The sequence below is a fragment of the Ascaphus truei genome, chromosome 3, assembly GCF_040206685.1.
Source record: "Ascaphus truei isolate aAscTru1 chromosome 3, aAscTru1.hap1, whole genome shotgun sequence".
Taxonomy (NCBI): Eukaryota; Metazoa; Chordata; class Amphibia; order Anura; family Ascaphidae; genus Ascaphus; species Ascaphus truei.
This window is the reverse complement of record NC_134485.1, coordinates 231,762,372-231,777,107: the sequence shown is the minus strand read 5'-3', so window position 1 is coordinate 231,777,107 and position 14,736 is coordinate 231,762,372. Positions and strand designations below refer to the sequence as shown.

At 40.3% G+C, this 14,736-nt stretch overlaps 1 protein-coding gene across 3 annotated transcripts in view; it reads left to right on the top strand.

The window, feature by feature from the left end:
• The window catches only part of GK (glycerol kinase), a 73,024-nt gene that overhangs the window by 34,098 nt on the left and 24,190 nt on the right, over positions 1–14,736 (top strand). For 2 of the 3 annotated variants that reach the window (XM_075590294.1, XM_075590298.1), the window contains exons 7-15: positions 811–920; positions 3,878–3,944; positions 4,854–4,871; positions 5,584–5,619; positions 5,933–6,000; positions 11,044–11,086; positions 11,423–11,503; positions 14,452–14,530; positions 14,632–14,728. In XM_075590294.1, coding sequence (XP_075446409.1) covers positions 811–920; positions 3,878–3,944; positions 4,854–4,871; positions 5,584–5,619; positions 5,933–6,000; positions 11,044–11,086; positions 11,423–11,503; positions 14,452–14,530; positions 14,632–14,728 — 599 coding nt within the window. The remainder of the gene's footprint in view (positions 1–810; positions 921–3,877; positions 3,945–4,853; positions 4,872–5,583; positions 5,620–5,932; positions 6,001–11,043; positions 11,087–11,422; positions 11,504–14,451; positions 14,531–14,631; positions 14,729–14,736) is intronic. The other variant, XM_075590297.1, reaches the window with a different exon arrangement.

Sequence of the window (14,736 nt, the reverse complement as noted above, 5' to 3'; positions counted from 1 at the left end):
TCATGACTTACAGTTCATAGAAGATTGTGTGTTTGTGCTTCTGTGACTGTGTATCCATGTGAGGGGCCACGCAGTAGTCAGACTGTTGCTTTTCAAATAGTTATTTATTTGTGTTTTATAAATGTGTTTATTTTTGCTGCAACAACCTAACCAGTATTTGAGGAAAGGATATTTATTGTTCAGCTGTCTGACTGAGGGTTTATATATATATATATATATATATATATATATATATATATATATATATATATATATATATATATATATATATATATATATATATATATATATATATATATATTATATATATATATATATACCTGTCAGTACCTTCCCAGAGCTTGCATCTTTTTAGGCTATTTGGGGATTTTTAGTTGTTTTAAAGTACCACATTATTTTTTTTAGTCCCTTTTGGGGAAGAGCGCATATGTATAGTTTTGAGAGAAAAAAATTCAGTATGGATTTTGAAAGACAAATCCATGTTGGAAAAGCCTGTGAAAAGGAGATGCAAAACCTGTATAACTTTAATATGTAAGATGTGTAATTGACATGAAAAAACATCAAGCTAATGGGAAGTAGATCGTAATCCGCAGTAGAAATGAGATCAATTTATTCTATTTTAAATTGCGCAAAATCTGAGGCTTTATTGGGATTGGAATTTTATATGATAATCATTTAGAACCTAAATACAGAATCCGCTTCACTATACTTTGTTACTCCTTTTATTAGATTAGACCATTCTCTACTTTAAGGCTTAGCAGTGTTCAGTAAACCTGGTCTTATACTGCAAATCACTCTTGTTTAATGTAGAGCCTGACGGGAGGGAAAAATGGAGGTGTTCACTGCACAGATGTGACCAATGCAAGCAGAACCATGCTTTTCAACATTCACACCCTGGAATGGGATACAGAGCTATGCCAGTAAGTTACATTTCATTAAATGGCGTAATGAGTAGTGATGTACCCGGTACCCAGCACCCGGCCATACTTTACCTACCTGGCCCAGGGCGCTGGAACTTGGTGCCAGGGAACTTCAGCAGAAGACAACAGCTGATGGCAGAAGGAGAGAAGGAGGGATGTCAGCCAGCAGAGAACGACCGCGGGCAGTTGAGGGAGAAAAGATCGGCAACCTTCAGAGGACGACAGCAGCTGGCGGCGGAGGGAGCGGAGGGGATGGCAGCTTGCAGAGGACCGCAGCGCAGGTGGAGGGAGAGAAGGACGGCAGCCAGTGGCGGTGGGAGAAGCGGAGCAGGAGCGGCACAGGATGGCAGCTGGGGAGGAGCTGCAATGAAGCAGACACCAGAAGTCAGAAGATTTCCGAGTCGGACCGTTGGGGGGCGCTCCTCCCCAGCCATCGTCCTGTGTTGCCGTGCTCCACTCACATGATCCCCTTCCATCGCCACTAGCTGCCGTCCTCTCCCTCCACCACTGCTGTCCTCTACAGGTTAACGTCTTCCTCTCCCTCCACCATCGCTGCATTCCTCTGCAGGCTGCCGTCCTCCTCCTCTCCCACCACTGCCCACCGTCGTCCCCTGCCGACTGACATCCTCCTCTCCTGCTGCTGTCCTCTTCCTCTGCCCCCTAAACCTACCCGGCTGGGTATCCAGATACCCGGCCGGGCAATTTAATTTTTTTTCCCGATGTCTTTAAGGACCCGGTACATAATATATATATATATATATATATATATATGTCAAATGTCAGTGTAGGGGAAAGAAAAAAATTACTTTCAGGCACCTCCAAAAAAAACACAATGTCCACAACATTTAAGAACCGAGCAAAAAATAATATATGTATGTATGATCAAACCATGCCAGCGTATCCGGAATAGTAGATGACTTCATATGAACATCAAGACATGTAGGGAGAGAATAACAAATACAACACAGTGTGATACTGTTTTAGGAAGAAATTGTGAGGTGTTGCATGATAGTTATAGAATACTACACAAACTAAAATGGGAAATAGGACTTGGATGGGACCAACTAAATGACACTGACTGACAAACCATGATTACTGACAAACCATGATTTGCTATGGGTAAAAAAACAATGTATTCTAGTCAAGAAGACCTAAAAATAAATATAAATGAAGAGGTGATGTAACAAGGGCGTTCCACAGTGGGAAAAACTGGAATCCTACTTACAAGAAGCAGGACATATAAGGGCATGGAGTACTAATAGTACATAAACAGAGCCTCTGTGTGACAGAGAAGATGGTCGCTACACGCTGGGATCCCTCGGATCTGGTAGTTGGTATTAAGCGTGGCGTGGCACCAGTCAGATGGATGAAACTCTGTATGGAGAGAACAGTTGTAGCCGTCCGAAATGAAGAGATGCCAGAAGCTCCACTCTGCAGAAGGACATCACAGGCGCGTTCGTGTGTGCGCCCCTGGTATGGAGCTGATGTGCTCGAGTCATAACCTTTGACCCTACGTATTTCGTGGCCTGCGTCCCTTCCTCAGGGGTATGTGTATGTAGGTTTCCAGTTTTTCCCACTGAAGAACGCCCACGCTACATCACCTTTTCATTTATATTTCTTTTTATGTCGACTTCGACTTACCTAGAATACATTGGTTTTTTTTAACTTTTTTATCCCTAGCATATCGTTGACAAACAGTGATTACTGACCAACAATGAAACAGTCAGTGTCATTTAGTGTGTCCTATTGAATGTTTGTTCCATCCCAAGTTCAGTTTACCATTTTAGTTTGTGTAGAATTCTGTCCATCATCCCTCACTCCACAATTTATTCCTATAACAGTATCACACTATGTTGTCTTTGTTATTCACTCCCTACATGTCCTTGATGTTCATCTGATTGTCATCTGGAGTCATCTACTATTCCAGACACGCTGGACACTAGACAGGACTTATTTGCATGGTTTGATTCATATTATATATTTGCTCAGTTCTTAATTGTTCTGGGTATTGTTTTTTGGAGGCGTCTGAAAGTCGCTTGTTTCCTGTTTGAATGCTATCTGATCTAAATTGGTCAAAGGACCTTCTTTGGGCAGCCCCCCATTCACACTTTGTTTATTTTGCATATGCTATTTGACATTTGATTGTGAATTCACATACATTAGGTTATCACTAATAGTTAGCCTCATAGTAAGCACATTCATCTAGCATTAGCGCTTTGCGCCATTTCCTTTCACCATTTTTATTAAAACAATGAAGAAAAAAACCTAGTTCATATTCCTTATAGCTGGTGATTTGCTTTCAGTTCTGGTTCCAAAGTTCTACTTGCAAGTAGAATAAAAGATGGTCGCCAGGGTAAACCAAAAGGAAGCTGTGACATGGTCCCAGTGACCTTTTCAGCTTTTTGTTGACTTCTTGGGAGGAGGTTGATCTAGTGGCCTTATCGATTTACCAGAAAGCAAGGGTGGAATTGTAAATAAAAATATACTGGAGATAAAAGTAACATTGTTAAGCTCTGGGGGGGACATGGGAGCCCAATTAATAATCCGAAGAGAAAAAAAAAAAAGATTAAACGTCTGGTTTTGAGTAGCTTGCAAAGTCAGTCGTGGTTTAAGGAAGTACAAGGCCAAGAAGCCCGCCTGGATTAAAAATAAAATCTGTTGTTTGGATGTGATTGCCATCTCTGAATGAAGAAGTGCAAGTCTGGCTTCAAACCAGACACCACAAAAAATGGGAGGGAAAGGGGCAGAAACTGCCCTCCGTTCAGTGTATAGTTGCGTTTCCAGGCACTGGGGCACATACCCAGGGAAGCCCCTACAGTTTCACACACACACGCACACAAAGGAATTATACAACCTTTTCTTTCAGATCTCTTCCTCCTTTGTTTCATAAGTAGAAGCCACATCCTTGTTGAAAAAATAATTAAAATACACATATTAAATGCTCTTTATTTTTTTAGGTTTTTCGATATTCCCATGGATTTGCTGCCAAAAGTGAGGAGTTCCTCTGAGATATATGGAATCATGGTAAAGCATATTTACTTAAACATTAGTACTTTGATATATCCATTGGGTAAAAGTTTTTGGCAGATATTTATTTTATTGCTTACCAAAATGTAAAAAAAAGTTACTGGATTTATCTGCTCCCCTAAGTGTCTTTAGATGGACACTACTGTCTTCATGTGTTTGGACTATCCACATTCACGTAAAATGGAGGAAATTAGTATGCAGGAGTGCAACGGGGAGTACCCCTGGCTGAGGTACAATTAAATGGCTGAAACTGTTGTAAAAGTCTTAATAAAAAAAAAAAGATAAGATAAAGATCTGTATATATTTTATTATATTTTTCTGTTTTCATGTGATGGTTTTTAACCTTTACTTAATCCGTGTTAAGTCACATACCAGAAATGTGAACAAACCTGCTACGGCGGAAACCGTTCTTAAAGCAAACCGGATGGTTTAAAAGCTTAAAAGACCGCTCCGTCTTTGCATGTTTTTCAAATGTGCATCAGCCTCAGAAGCTAAAACAAGCAAAGAAATCCCTGTTGCAAACACTGCACTACTGGAATATTCAGCTGATAGGTGCATTTTATGAGGGGGGAAACGGGCCCAAATACCGAATTCAACGTAAGGCCCAGGCCTTCTAGAGTATTCAAAAAAACTGACAAATTTAGTCATGATTTTTTTTTTTTTTAATCTGACGTTCCTATTGGATCAAACCGTTGGTAAATATTACCTCCCATTGCTTGGTCTGTTTCTAAGTGTGCCTGGGACATCTTACGTAAATGCATAATACCATCCTATAAAATTATCCTTTTAAGTCCTCCTGTGATTTGCGAAACAATCTGCTTTTACTCAGCAGTTAGCTGAAGCGAATATTTTCACTTGAAATTGAACGTCTCTCTCTACCCTCTTGTTTTTTTTTGCCTACCATAGAAAATGTGTCCTAGCCTGGTGAGTAAAGGCTTCTTTTCACCAGTCACTTATTCCATGCACTTTTAGCGCACACCCACATCATTTCCAGTTAAATAAAGATATGTTTATAAAAATAAAATAATTAGGCTGCTGAAACTGATGTTTGACTTTTAGCTGCAATTTGTTGTTTTTTTTATTCAAGTTAATATACTTGGGAAAAAATAATGTACAGTATGTCTTTTTTTTTATTTTTCTTATGACTAAAATTTAACTGCAAGAATTTATACAAATGGTTTCATAAAAAAAATTCAAATGGTGTAATAAAGAATTTATATGGTCAAAGTTTCTGTGCCAATCAAATGAGGACAATTGAGTGCTTAATTCAAAACTCAATATTGTGTTCTGCAGAGTATTTCATATATATTGAAGCAAATAACTGGAAATGTGCTTGCTTGCTCTTTTCGTGGCCTCACTAAGGATTTGTTTTGACTGTGACACCATTACGTGGAAGTGCACCACTATTGGATAATGGCAAAAGCCATCGTCCCTTTCTGCTAGATTGGTATCGCTCACGTGCTCATTGAGAGCATATCTTTTATTTAAATATTAATGCTACCAAAATAGGAAGACATTACGTATACATGTTGCAATGTATGTCATGGGAAACATAAGCTTGGCCTTCATTTTCAAATGCTATTATAAAGATGCATAATAATAAATACACTTTCTGTGTATTTTTATTTCCCCCCAGAAATCTGGAGCATTGACTGGAGTGCCGATATCTGGGGTGAGTTTTGTGTTTCTTAACCTTCTGGTAGGGAAATAACGTAAAACATATATATATATTTTTACAGGTTCTTTGCAATCATACTATGTGGTTGTTCTCTGGATCGCAAAGAACCTGTAATTGCTATATGCTCCAGGCATATCAGAATAAAAAAATAGACTATTTTCTTCCAGTAATCCTGAAGGATGTTGCACTTTCTATTAGAATGTGTTACAGGAGTGAACACCACAAAGAATCCTGTGTACCTTTCTGCTGAAATCATTGCCACACACTTCTGTGACTGCTGACCTCACACAAATATTTTTGTCTGCAGTGTTTGGGAGATCAGTCTGCTGCTTTAGTTGGACAAATGTGTTTCCAAGACGGACAAGCGAAAAATACGTAAGTTCAAACAAACGAAAAATGTATGTATATTTGCATAGCTACAGTATAAGGACCTTTCATTTTATTTTTTTTCCGAACGTGTTGTGTGCTTTACAAATGGAGGCATTTTCAATAAATATAAACTGTTATTCATTTCCCTCCACCCCCCCCATGCCTGGGACAGTTTAGTGTCATTTTTGTTTGCTTGTCAATATTGTGTAATTCTATCAATACAGCAATACTGGATAAGGGTGTAGCAGTAATCCACTCCACACACAAGGATAAGGCAAACTACCCAGTATGGTAAAACATACCTATGGAATACCCACTCTCTCTGGTGACGGGGGTGGGGGTAACCGGGCTCTATTATAAAGGTTGTCAGTTTTGGTTACCCCTGCTTCGTGTATAAGGGTCCTAGAGAGTTAGCTCTTGGACCCAGTAACATTGTATGATCACATTGTACTTAAACCATGTTTTGTGTTTTTCCCTTTCCGGGCATGCAGTCCGACAGGGATTGCTAGTGTATGAGTTTAAAGTTTTTTTTTTTTTGTGCGGCGGATCCGTTGACAGAATGTGCCTAGGAGGTTGGGGTCTGGAGTTCCCGGTTCCCCCATAAATGTACCCGGGAATCATGCCTGATTCTCCGATACATGTAGGCGTATTGTCCCGGCAATACCTCCACTTGAAAACGCAAGCGCAACTCGCCACCAGGGTACCCTGCTTCAGCATAGCCCAGAAAGGAGAATGAGGCACAGGAATAAATATGTATTCCTGTAGCTGAGGGAATCGCTAGGTTAAGGGGGGTACCCCAACTAGTGCCACGGTGACCCACAACCAGTATATGGTTTGTGGGTGCCCAACCATATATAAGGTTGGGGGGGGGGGGACTCAGAGTCCAAACTGAGTCACAGGGAAAGTGTGGGGAAATAAGGCAGGCAGAAATAAAGAGACAAAAATGTTCCCTGTTCTGTTCCCTGTACCCCAAGACTCTGTGTATTAAAATATACTTTCAAGGTAATTGAACAGAGTCCAGTGAATAGTGCTCTAATGACTATAGGTAGAAAGTTTGTAACATAATCAGTGCATATCTTGATTGAAGAAAATCAAACAGGTGAGGTCATCTTAAGGTGAGTAAACAGGTATGTAGGTAGGCGTATAATATAGACCTATATATAAAGTCCTGGTTAGTGGTTTAAATGGAGAATGATTAGCTCCACTACATCACTGCCAATAAGGACAAGGTCTAAAAACGCAAACAATAACCTATAGGGTGTCTCCCAATTAGTAAATGGGTAACTCACATAGACGTTCCTGGGTTCTTCTGAGGGGCGTGCATCTGCGGTAATTTGTCCAATATTCTCCACGAGGCGCGGTGATGCGGAGCACAGCCAAGCATAAGGATGTGACAGGATTCAGCAATGTTGTTAAAAACACTTCTTTATTGCGACATCATGATGCAGACAGACAAGGAGAAAAAAGGGGGATAGGGGGTCTCGCTCTTACGCGTTTCACGCCTGCTCGGCGCTTCGTCAGAGAGTAGAGATAGTGTGCTGGTCCCCCCCTTCTTATAGATCATACTGCCTGCCGGAAATTGGATATCTCAACTTGTTCCGGAAACCGGAAGTGACATAATTGGCCCGGATACCGGAAATGACATAACGGGAGGTGTGCACCTAACAACCTAGATAAACAAACAGGGTTGTTATGGCAATGGTTCATGTCCCCGCTAGATAGAGGAACGGCAGGCAATTGTATACTAAGGGGTTGCCCAGCACAGATACCCCGCAGAAACAAGTTAAAAAACATGCGGTAGTATGCTAAAAACAACTGGGTATATAAACAAGTGTTCTGAGGACATAGTAAATTGTTTTAAAGATGCATCAGTATATATTTTGATGCATTCATATTGTTCATAAATATAAGCAAAACATATATCAATAATGAACACAGAAGCTCAGAGAGCTATTTCATGAACCAACTTGGTAAATTGAGAACAACATAGTATCATATACATATATGCAATATAAAGTACAACTTAAACATTTAAGATATGCTCATAGGAAATGTTTTAACTCCCAATCTGTATTTATACCCCCGGGTGATAATGACCCGAGGGTATAAATCCAAAACATTTCTCTTTGATTCAGGTTTCCCTCTCTGTTACCTCCTCTGGTTTGCTTTGGAATGTGCTCTAAGGCACTAAATGTAAAGGTATCAATGGAACCCTGGGGGCAGTTATAAAAATGTTTGGACACAGGTAAATTAGGGTCATTCTTTTTTATAGAACGTAAATGTTCTGAGATTCTAATTTTCAGAGGGCGAATCGTCCTACCAATGTAGGTACTGCCACATGCACAATTCAATCTATAAACTACATGGTTCGTTTTACATGTCATAAAATGTTTTAGTACATATTTTTGTCCTGTATATTTACTAACAACTGCTGACAGTGGAGTAGCATATTTGCAGTACGTGCAATTCCCACATTTGTGGAATCCCTTTGGAAGTTTTTTCTTATTATATTCTAAAGAGAATAAACTGGGTGAAAGATGATAACCGATAGTTTTGGCTTTTTTGTACACAAATTTAGAGGTATTCCCTGCTACATTTGCCAAATCCTTATCAAGTTGTACTATCCTCCAATGTTTTTCAATGATCGTTCTAATGTGATTTGCTTGATTACTGTAGGTAGTAATAAATAGAGGGGTCTCTGGTTTATTATTCGAAAGATTATTAGTTTTTTTAGTTTGTAATGAAACAGTAAGTAATTTGAACGTTCTGTATGTGAAGCATGTAAAAAGGCAGACTGAATATTTTGTTCAGAATAGCCTCTGCTTCTGAATCTTTCGTGTAATATCTCAGATTGTTCTATGAAGGATTCTTCCATAGAACATATCCTTTTTAGTCTAAGATATTGTCCAGTGGGAATGCGACGTAGCAAGGGTTTGGGATGGCTACTGTTGGCCCTAAGGAGAGAGTTGCGTGCATTGGGCTTACGGAATATGTTGGTCTGTACATTACAATTGATATCAATATATAAATTAATACCCAAAAAATTAATGTGATTTGTGTGAATCAATGATGTAAATTTTAAATTAAAAGTGTTATCATTGAGGTAATCAATGAACATCCCTAATGTCGAGAGGTCTCCACTCCATATCAAAATGAGATCGTCTATGTAGCGACGATAAAAAATAATGTTGTTACGAAACGGATTGGTGTCACCGAAAATGTGAATGTTTTCCCAATAGGCCATAAAGAGATTTGCGTATGAGGTGCATCACCGCGCCTCGTTAAAATATACTTTAATGGATTGTAATATGTTTTTACGTTTGGAACCCATGTCCAAACAGGCAGCCTGTGCAAACCCATAGGCGCCGGTATGTTTGCCGGACATCAGAGTTCAAAGCAGCCAGAGGATACCCAGGGGTGCAGCATTTGGTCAGCGGGGAAAGGTGGAGTACTAGGTCCGGAGATCAATAGCAGTCCTCTGGGATGCCACTTGTTCTGCCAGACCTAGTGTAGCCTGCACAAAAGATGGCTGGGGGGGAGGTATGTGGAAGGCCTGCGCATGCTCAGCTGTCTCAAATCTCCCGCTGACCTGGCTTTTCTAGCCGGCTTGGCTGCTTGGGGACGTTCCCACGCGCTGATTGACTGTTCGCTCCGCTTCTATTTTATGAATGAAGCAGAGAATACTATAAGAAGCCCTTAGCCAATCCGATGGTGTGTTCCACTTGAGTCAGAGCCGTAAGAGCGCGGGCCGGCTTTTGAAAGATGCTTTGTTTGTAATAGCAAAGCAACCGGCTTCGATTTCAAGCCTGAAAAGCCTGCCCGCCAGAGACTAAGTCCAGCATTTTGTGGCCAAGTTCTCAGAATCGAACGTTGTGGTCACGGCTAGGATTTTATGCCGATTTTGAGTTCCAGGAGATTTGGACTAACTCGCGGTCAGGAAAGACCTTGATCTCAGAAAAGAACGTAGCAGTGGCATTTTATGCCGATTTGGGTTCCAGGAGATTCCGGGCGAAGTCCCGGTCAGGGTAAAACACTCCTATAGAGTTCCCAGCACCTAGGAAAGTCTAATTTTCAACCCCAGCCCCAAAGTAAGTGTGTCTTTTTATCTGTATATTGTGTTTCATTGTGTGTAAGCGAATTTATTTCACTACCTTGTTTTGCTCCATGAATGATCCCGGTAAAAAGGTGTAAATTAACCTGGTCTATATATATATATAATGGAGATTCCTTACCAGGCAGACCAGGAGTGCTCCCTTGAGAAAGGTCCTGTTTCAGGACCGAAACATCGGTTGTATGTGCCTTTTTTTTCAATACATCTATATTTGATATCAATCTGAGTGCTGTCTCGGTTCTTGCTGCGTGGTCTTGGACTCCTGGTCTGCCTGGTAAGGAATCTCCATTTTATTCAATATTATATGGGACAAGCACCGGCTTTCTACCTTTATTGCGAGTGACATCTGCCTTTGTACATATATATATATATATTTTTTATAAAGTGCAGTATTTTATTATAGGGCTCCCAGAGTGGGACTATAGCACAGGAGAAAAATGTATGTGTGAAAAGCTTACCATGCAGCAATATAACCCTGCAAAGTCAAATGTAATTCACTATGGCCCTTGGTGGCACTGCATCTTTAAAAGATAGAGAGGCTGAAGACCTGTATTTGTAACTTTGCATGGGATAAATTGATTACTAAATCAAGAACAGAGGTAAAAGTCTTTTTGTGGTCTCTAGTATTTAAAAAAAAAATGTTTTAATATTCTATTACTGGAATATCTAGTATTTTACCTGTATGAATGTGAAAGACACTGGTATAGCATCAGTGCAGAAACACTAACCTGTTTTCACTTGTGGTAGGGAAACACCAATATAAGGGCTCAGGATCCTCTAATGGTCTAATGTATAATACTTTTGGGGTACTAATGGAATTAACCTGCAATGTTAGAAGAGCATGCTACAACTATCATTTCTGGCAGGTTTTTTTTTTTAGATTTCACTCCATAATACCATCTCTTGAATTATTTTGGTTTCTATTCTATTTATTGCAGATATGGTACAGGCTGTTTCTTGTTGTGCAACACAGGCCAGAAGGTGAGTGGCTTTAAGTCTTGGTCTTTATTGCACTGAATGTGTGCAATTATTGTTTATGCTGATGGTTTACAGTACACTGTACACATGTACAATATTTGCGTAATACTTGATCTGTATATACTTGATCAATATATTTTGTATTTTTGCGATGGATGTAACCTGGAGCACATTCACAACACATACTATGTCTTAGGAGGGATCTGACCAGAACTTCCAGTACTTAATTTTACTCTCGTCTGCTCTGAGAGCTTGTGATGGTAAAAGCTTATGCCTTCCCAAAATGTATGTATGTATGTATGTATGTATGTATGATCCTTATTTGTTTTTTTTTCATAGCCTGTCTTATCTGAACATGGCCTTTTGACAACTGTAGCTTACAAGCTTGGAAGAGACCAACCAGCCTGTTATGCACTTGAAGTAAGTTCTGCTTTGTTGAATGTTAGATCTGTTTATAGCACTGTGATTTAAAACTTTTTAATTTCTGCGGGCTTGCTTGGAATGGTTATTGTTGAAACAGGTCCGGTGCAAGAGTATTTGGCACCCTAGGGGAGCCTTCAGCCCTGCCTTTTTTGTTTTGTTGTTGTAGCGATAGAAATATGCAAAAGGATGCAAACAGTGGGTGGCGTAGTGATAATAAATATATAATATAGGTGTATATAAACACAAAGTGTATAATCACAAATGAGTGATAGGTGAAAGAAATGCAGCTCTAAACCGTTAAGTGGATGATCTGTAGTATCCACTCCTTGTTGCAGCATGTCTTGGGAAAACAGGGGAGCGCAGTTTTCAATATGCAACAAATAGAAAAGCATACATAGTGCAAATAAAGTTAATTCAAACGATGTGGTGTGATTATATCTATTGAATGGAGACTCACGTGGTGTCAGATATAATCAGTCATGTCAGAGATCAGTGGCAATAGCTTGACTCTGTGAATGGTAGATGACCCACAACTGGATAGTTGATGAAATGTGAACAGCGTACACAGCAACCTCAACAATCAGGGTTATAGAAAGGAAAGAGAGGCTTCCATAGCATAACACAATAAAATACTTTTATACACGCAATAAAATGAACACTTACAGTGTCATAATAGCAAATGGGCACATAAAAAACGGGGGATATCACCAGCTCCAGTCTCCTCCGTCTCAGATACCACGGGGCCCCAGGGCTGTCAGAATCGGCTGGAACACCTTTCGGACTGCCTGAACGTGGAACCTCTGTGTCCTCTGCGTCTTTCACTCCCAAGGTCCCGCCTGGCATCCGTCACTGGGATCCGTGCAGCTCTTGTTGTGGACTCACTGGGGAACACAGCTCTTCTTGCGGGGAGACAACCGGTATACTTCCGGGTACTGGCTGATGACGTCACTCACAGCGACTCTACGCGTTTCACTAAACAGTGTAGTTTCATCAGGAGTCATGACTACACTATGCTAACCTCTCTTATATACCTAATACAGCATGATCTAATTGGCTACATTTTAATCAGACTAGGTACACACCCATAGTCTGTCCAAAGGGGGGAGGGAAGGGAGGGAAGGGGAGTAATGCAGTCCAATTAGATCATGCTGTATTAGGTATATAAGAGAGGTTAGCATCTGTGGGACCAGTCTCGCTCAGGGGGAGAGACAAGCTGGCTACATTTAGGAAGTGCAGCCTCTTAAGTACCCTGAGGAATGGTCCAAGGTCTGAGCCCAGGATTGGGCAGAACACAAGCCTAGTCCCGCCCCCCGGTCACTCAAGGAAGCTGCTCACTGCTGGGGAAAACCCGGATTTCGCCTAACACTGCCTGCACTGTACCAAGACTTATATATCAGGCAGGGCTGGTTAGTAGCCAAAACCAGACATGGCTCCACATATATATTTGTAAATGAATATATTTATATTACAAAGCTTATGATATCTGGAAGACTAAAGCATCCCTATAAATTATGTAGGCATACTTAACGCTGCTCAGCAGCGGTGGCTTTTAAATGCCTTAAGGCACGATTACTTTTATGAATATTTTCCAAATAATGCCGTTAGCACTTTGAATTGTGCTACATGCTGAATATTTTAATATGAAGTAGTCATTTGATTTCCACATGTGCCCTCTGTGTGGCAGAAAATCTTTTCTTATAGAGACATGGTTGCACGGTAGAGTGCTGGGTGAGGAATAATACATGGCCAAACGCAAACGAATTCACTTCCTAAGTAAGGTGGATTCTTTGCAGTAATGTTGGCTTCCTAGTGTGCTTGGGACGTGGCTCTGCTGTTTTGACTACAGCCCAACCAGATAAGCTACTGTAGGTGTTGTCTGTCACATACACAAAACTAACTGGGTGTTGTTTCCTGCATATCTGTATTTTGTAGCTACCAGAGTTTTGCTTCAACATGTTTGGTACCCAAGGTGGATAGTGTTTATATTTGCTCTGGAAGGAAGCTGTTCTGTGTGGTATGGGACATACTGTGATGTTCAGCATTGCTGTCTGTTGTATATTTCCATTTTCTATGTGGGTCTATTTTGTTCCGGAATAAAATACCTGCTGATATGAGAGCCACCTGACCTATTGTGCTCTCGTTTGTAAACTGAAGTTGACCTGTTTGTTATACTTGTTGTGCTCTACTCACACACGGCACTGTAGGAATGATGATAAAGCACATTCACTATTTGATACCGGATTTAAGTAGATGAGAATAATCTGGTCCTGGCAGCATACTAGGAACTCTTTTAATCCCAGTCTGCACCATCACAAATCTTAAATGAATCCTTAACATTACTGCTAAAAAAAAAATTGGGTATCTAGTTGCGTTTAAGATTCACTTGTCAACAAACAGGATGTGACATAATTCTGCCGATTTTGCGTGTAGCGGGAAAACAAAATGTAATTGGCCTCCTTAGAAAGAATGTCATTTTGCCTCCTCTGTAAAAATGAGTAAATTCCTCTCGTCGGCTCCTTTTTTTTTATATATTCTAATCTTATCTGGTAATCAATGTTCTTCCCCATTATTCTCTTTCAAAATCATTCTGCCCCCATGATTTGCAAACGAGACAAAACAAATGGTGTCACCACTTGTGATAGTTTTGTAAATGGGGATATATGCCAGAGATTGGATATAAGTAATTAAAAATACTCCAAAGCTTTTGAGTTTATATGGAGACCTAAAAGTGTACCAAGTATTAAATACTTACTATTAACCAATTAAACGTGCTGCTGCCATTAGTTCACTTGGCTCCTAAGGACTGCCCCTTTAAATATGTAATAAGTGAATATCGCTAAAGATATTCACATGTAGAAGATTTTTAGCCTGGGGAAAAAGAAAGAACTAGTTGTTACCCGTGCTCTCCAAATACCTGATCATCTTGCTGATTGTGTCTTTTCCAGGGATCTGTTGCCATAGCCGGAGCAGTAGTCCGCTGGCTAAGGGACAATCTTGGAATTGTGAAGACAACCGAAGAAGTAGGTAGGTGTCAGCAGCATTATACCATTAACCGTCACACACACATGCCACTCTTGGTGCCATTGTGTGTGTGTGTCATCTTTTTACTTGTTTATATTTTTTAGAAAAACTTGCTGCTGAAGTCGGGACATCATACGGCTGCTATTTTGTTCCTGCATTTTCGGGTTTATATGCACCTTACTGGGAGCCCAGTGCGAGAGGGTAAGGCA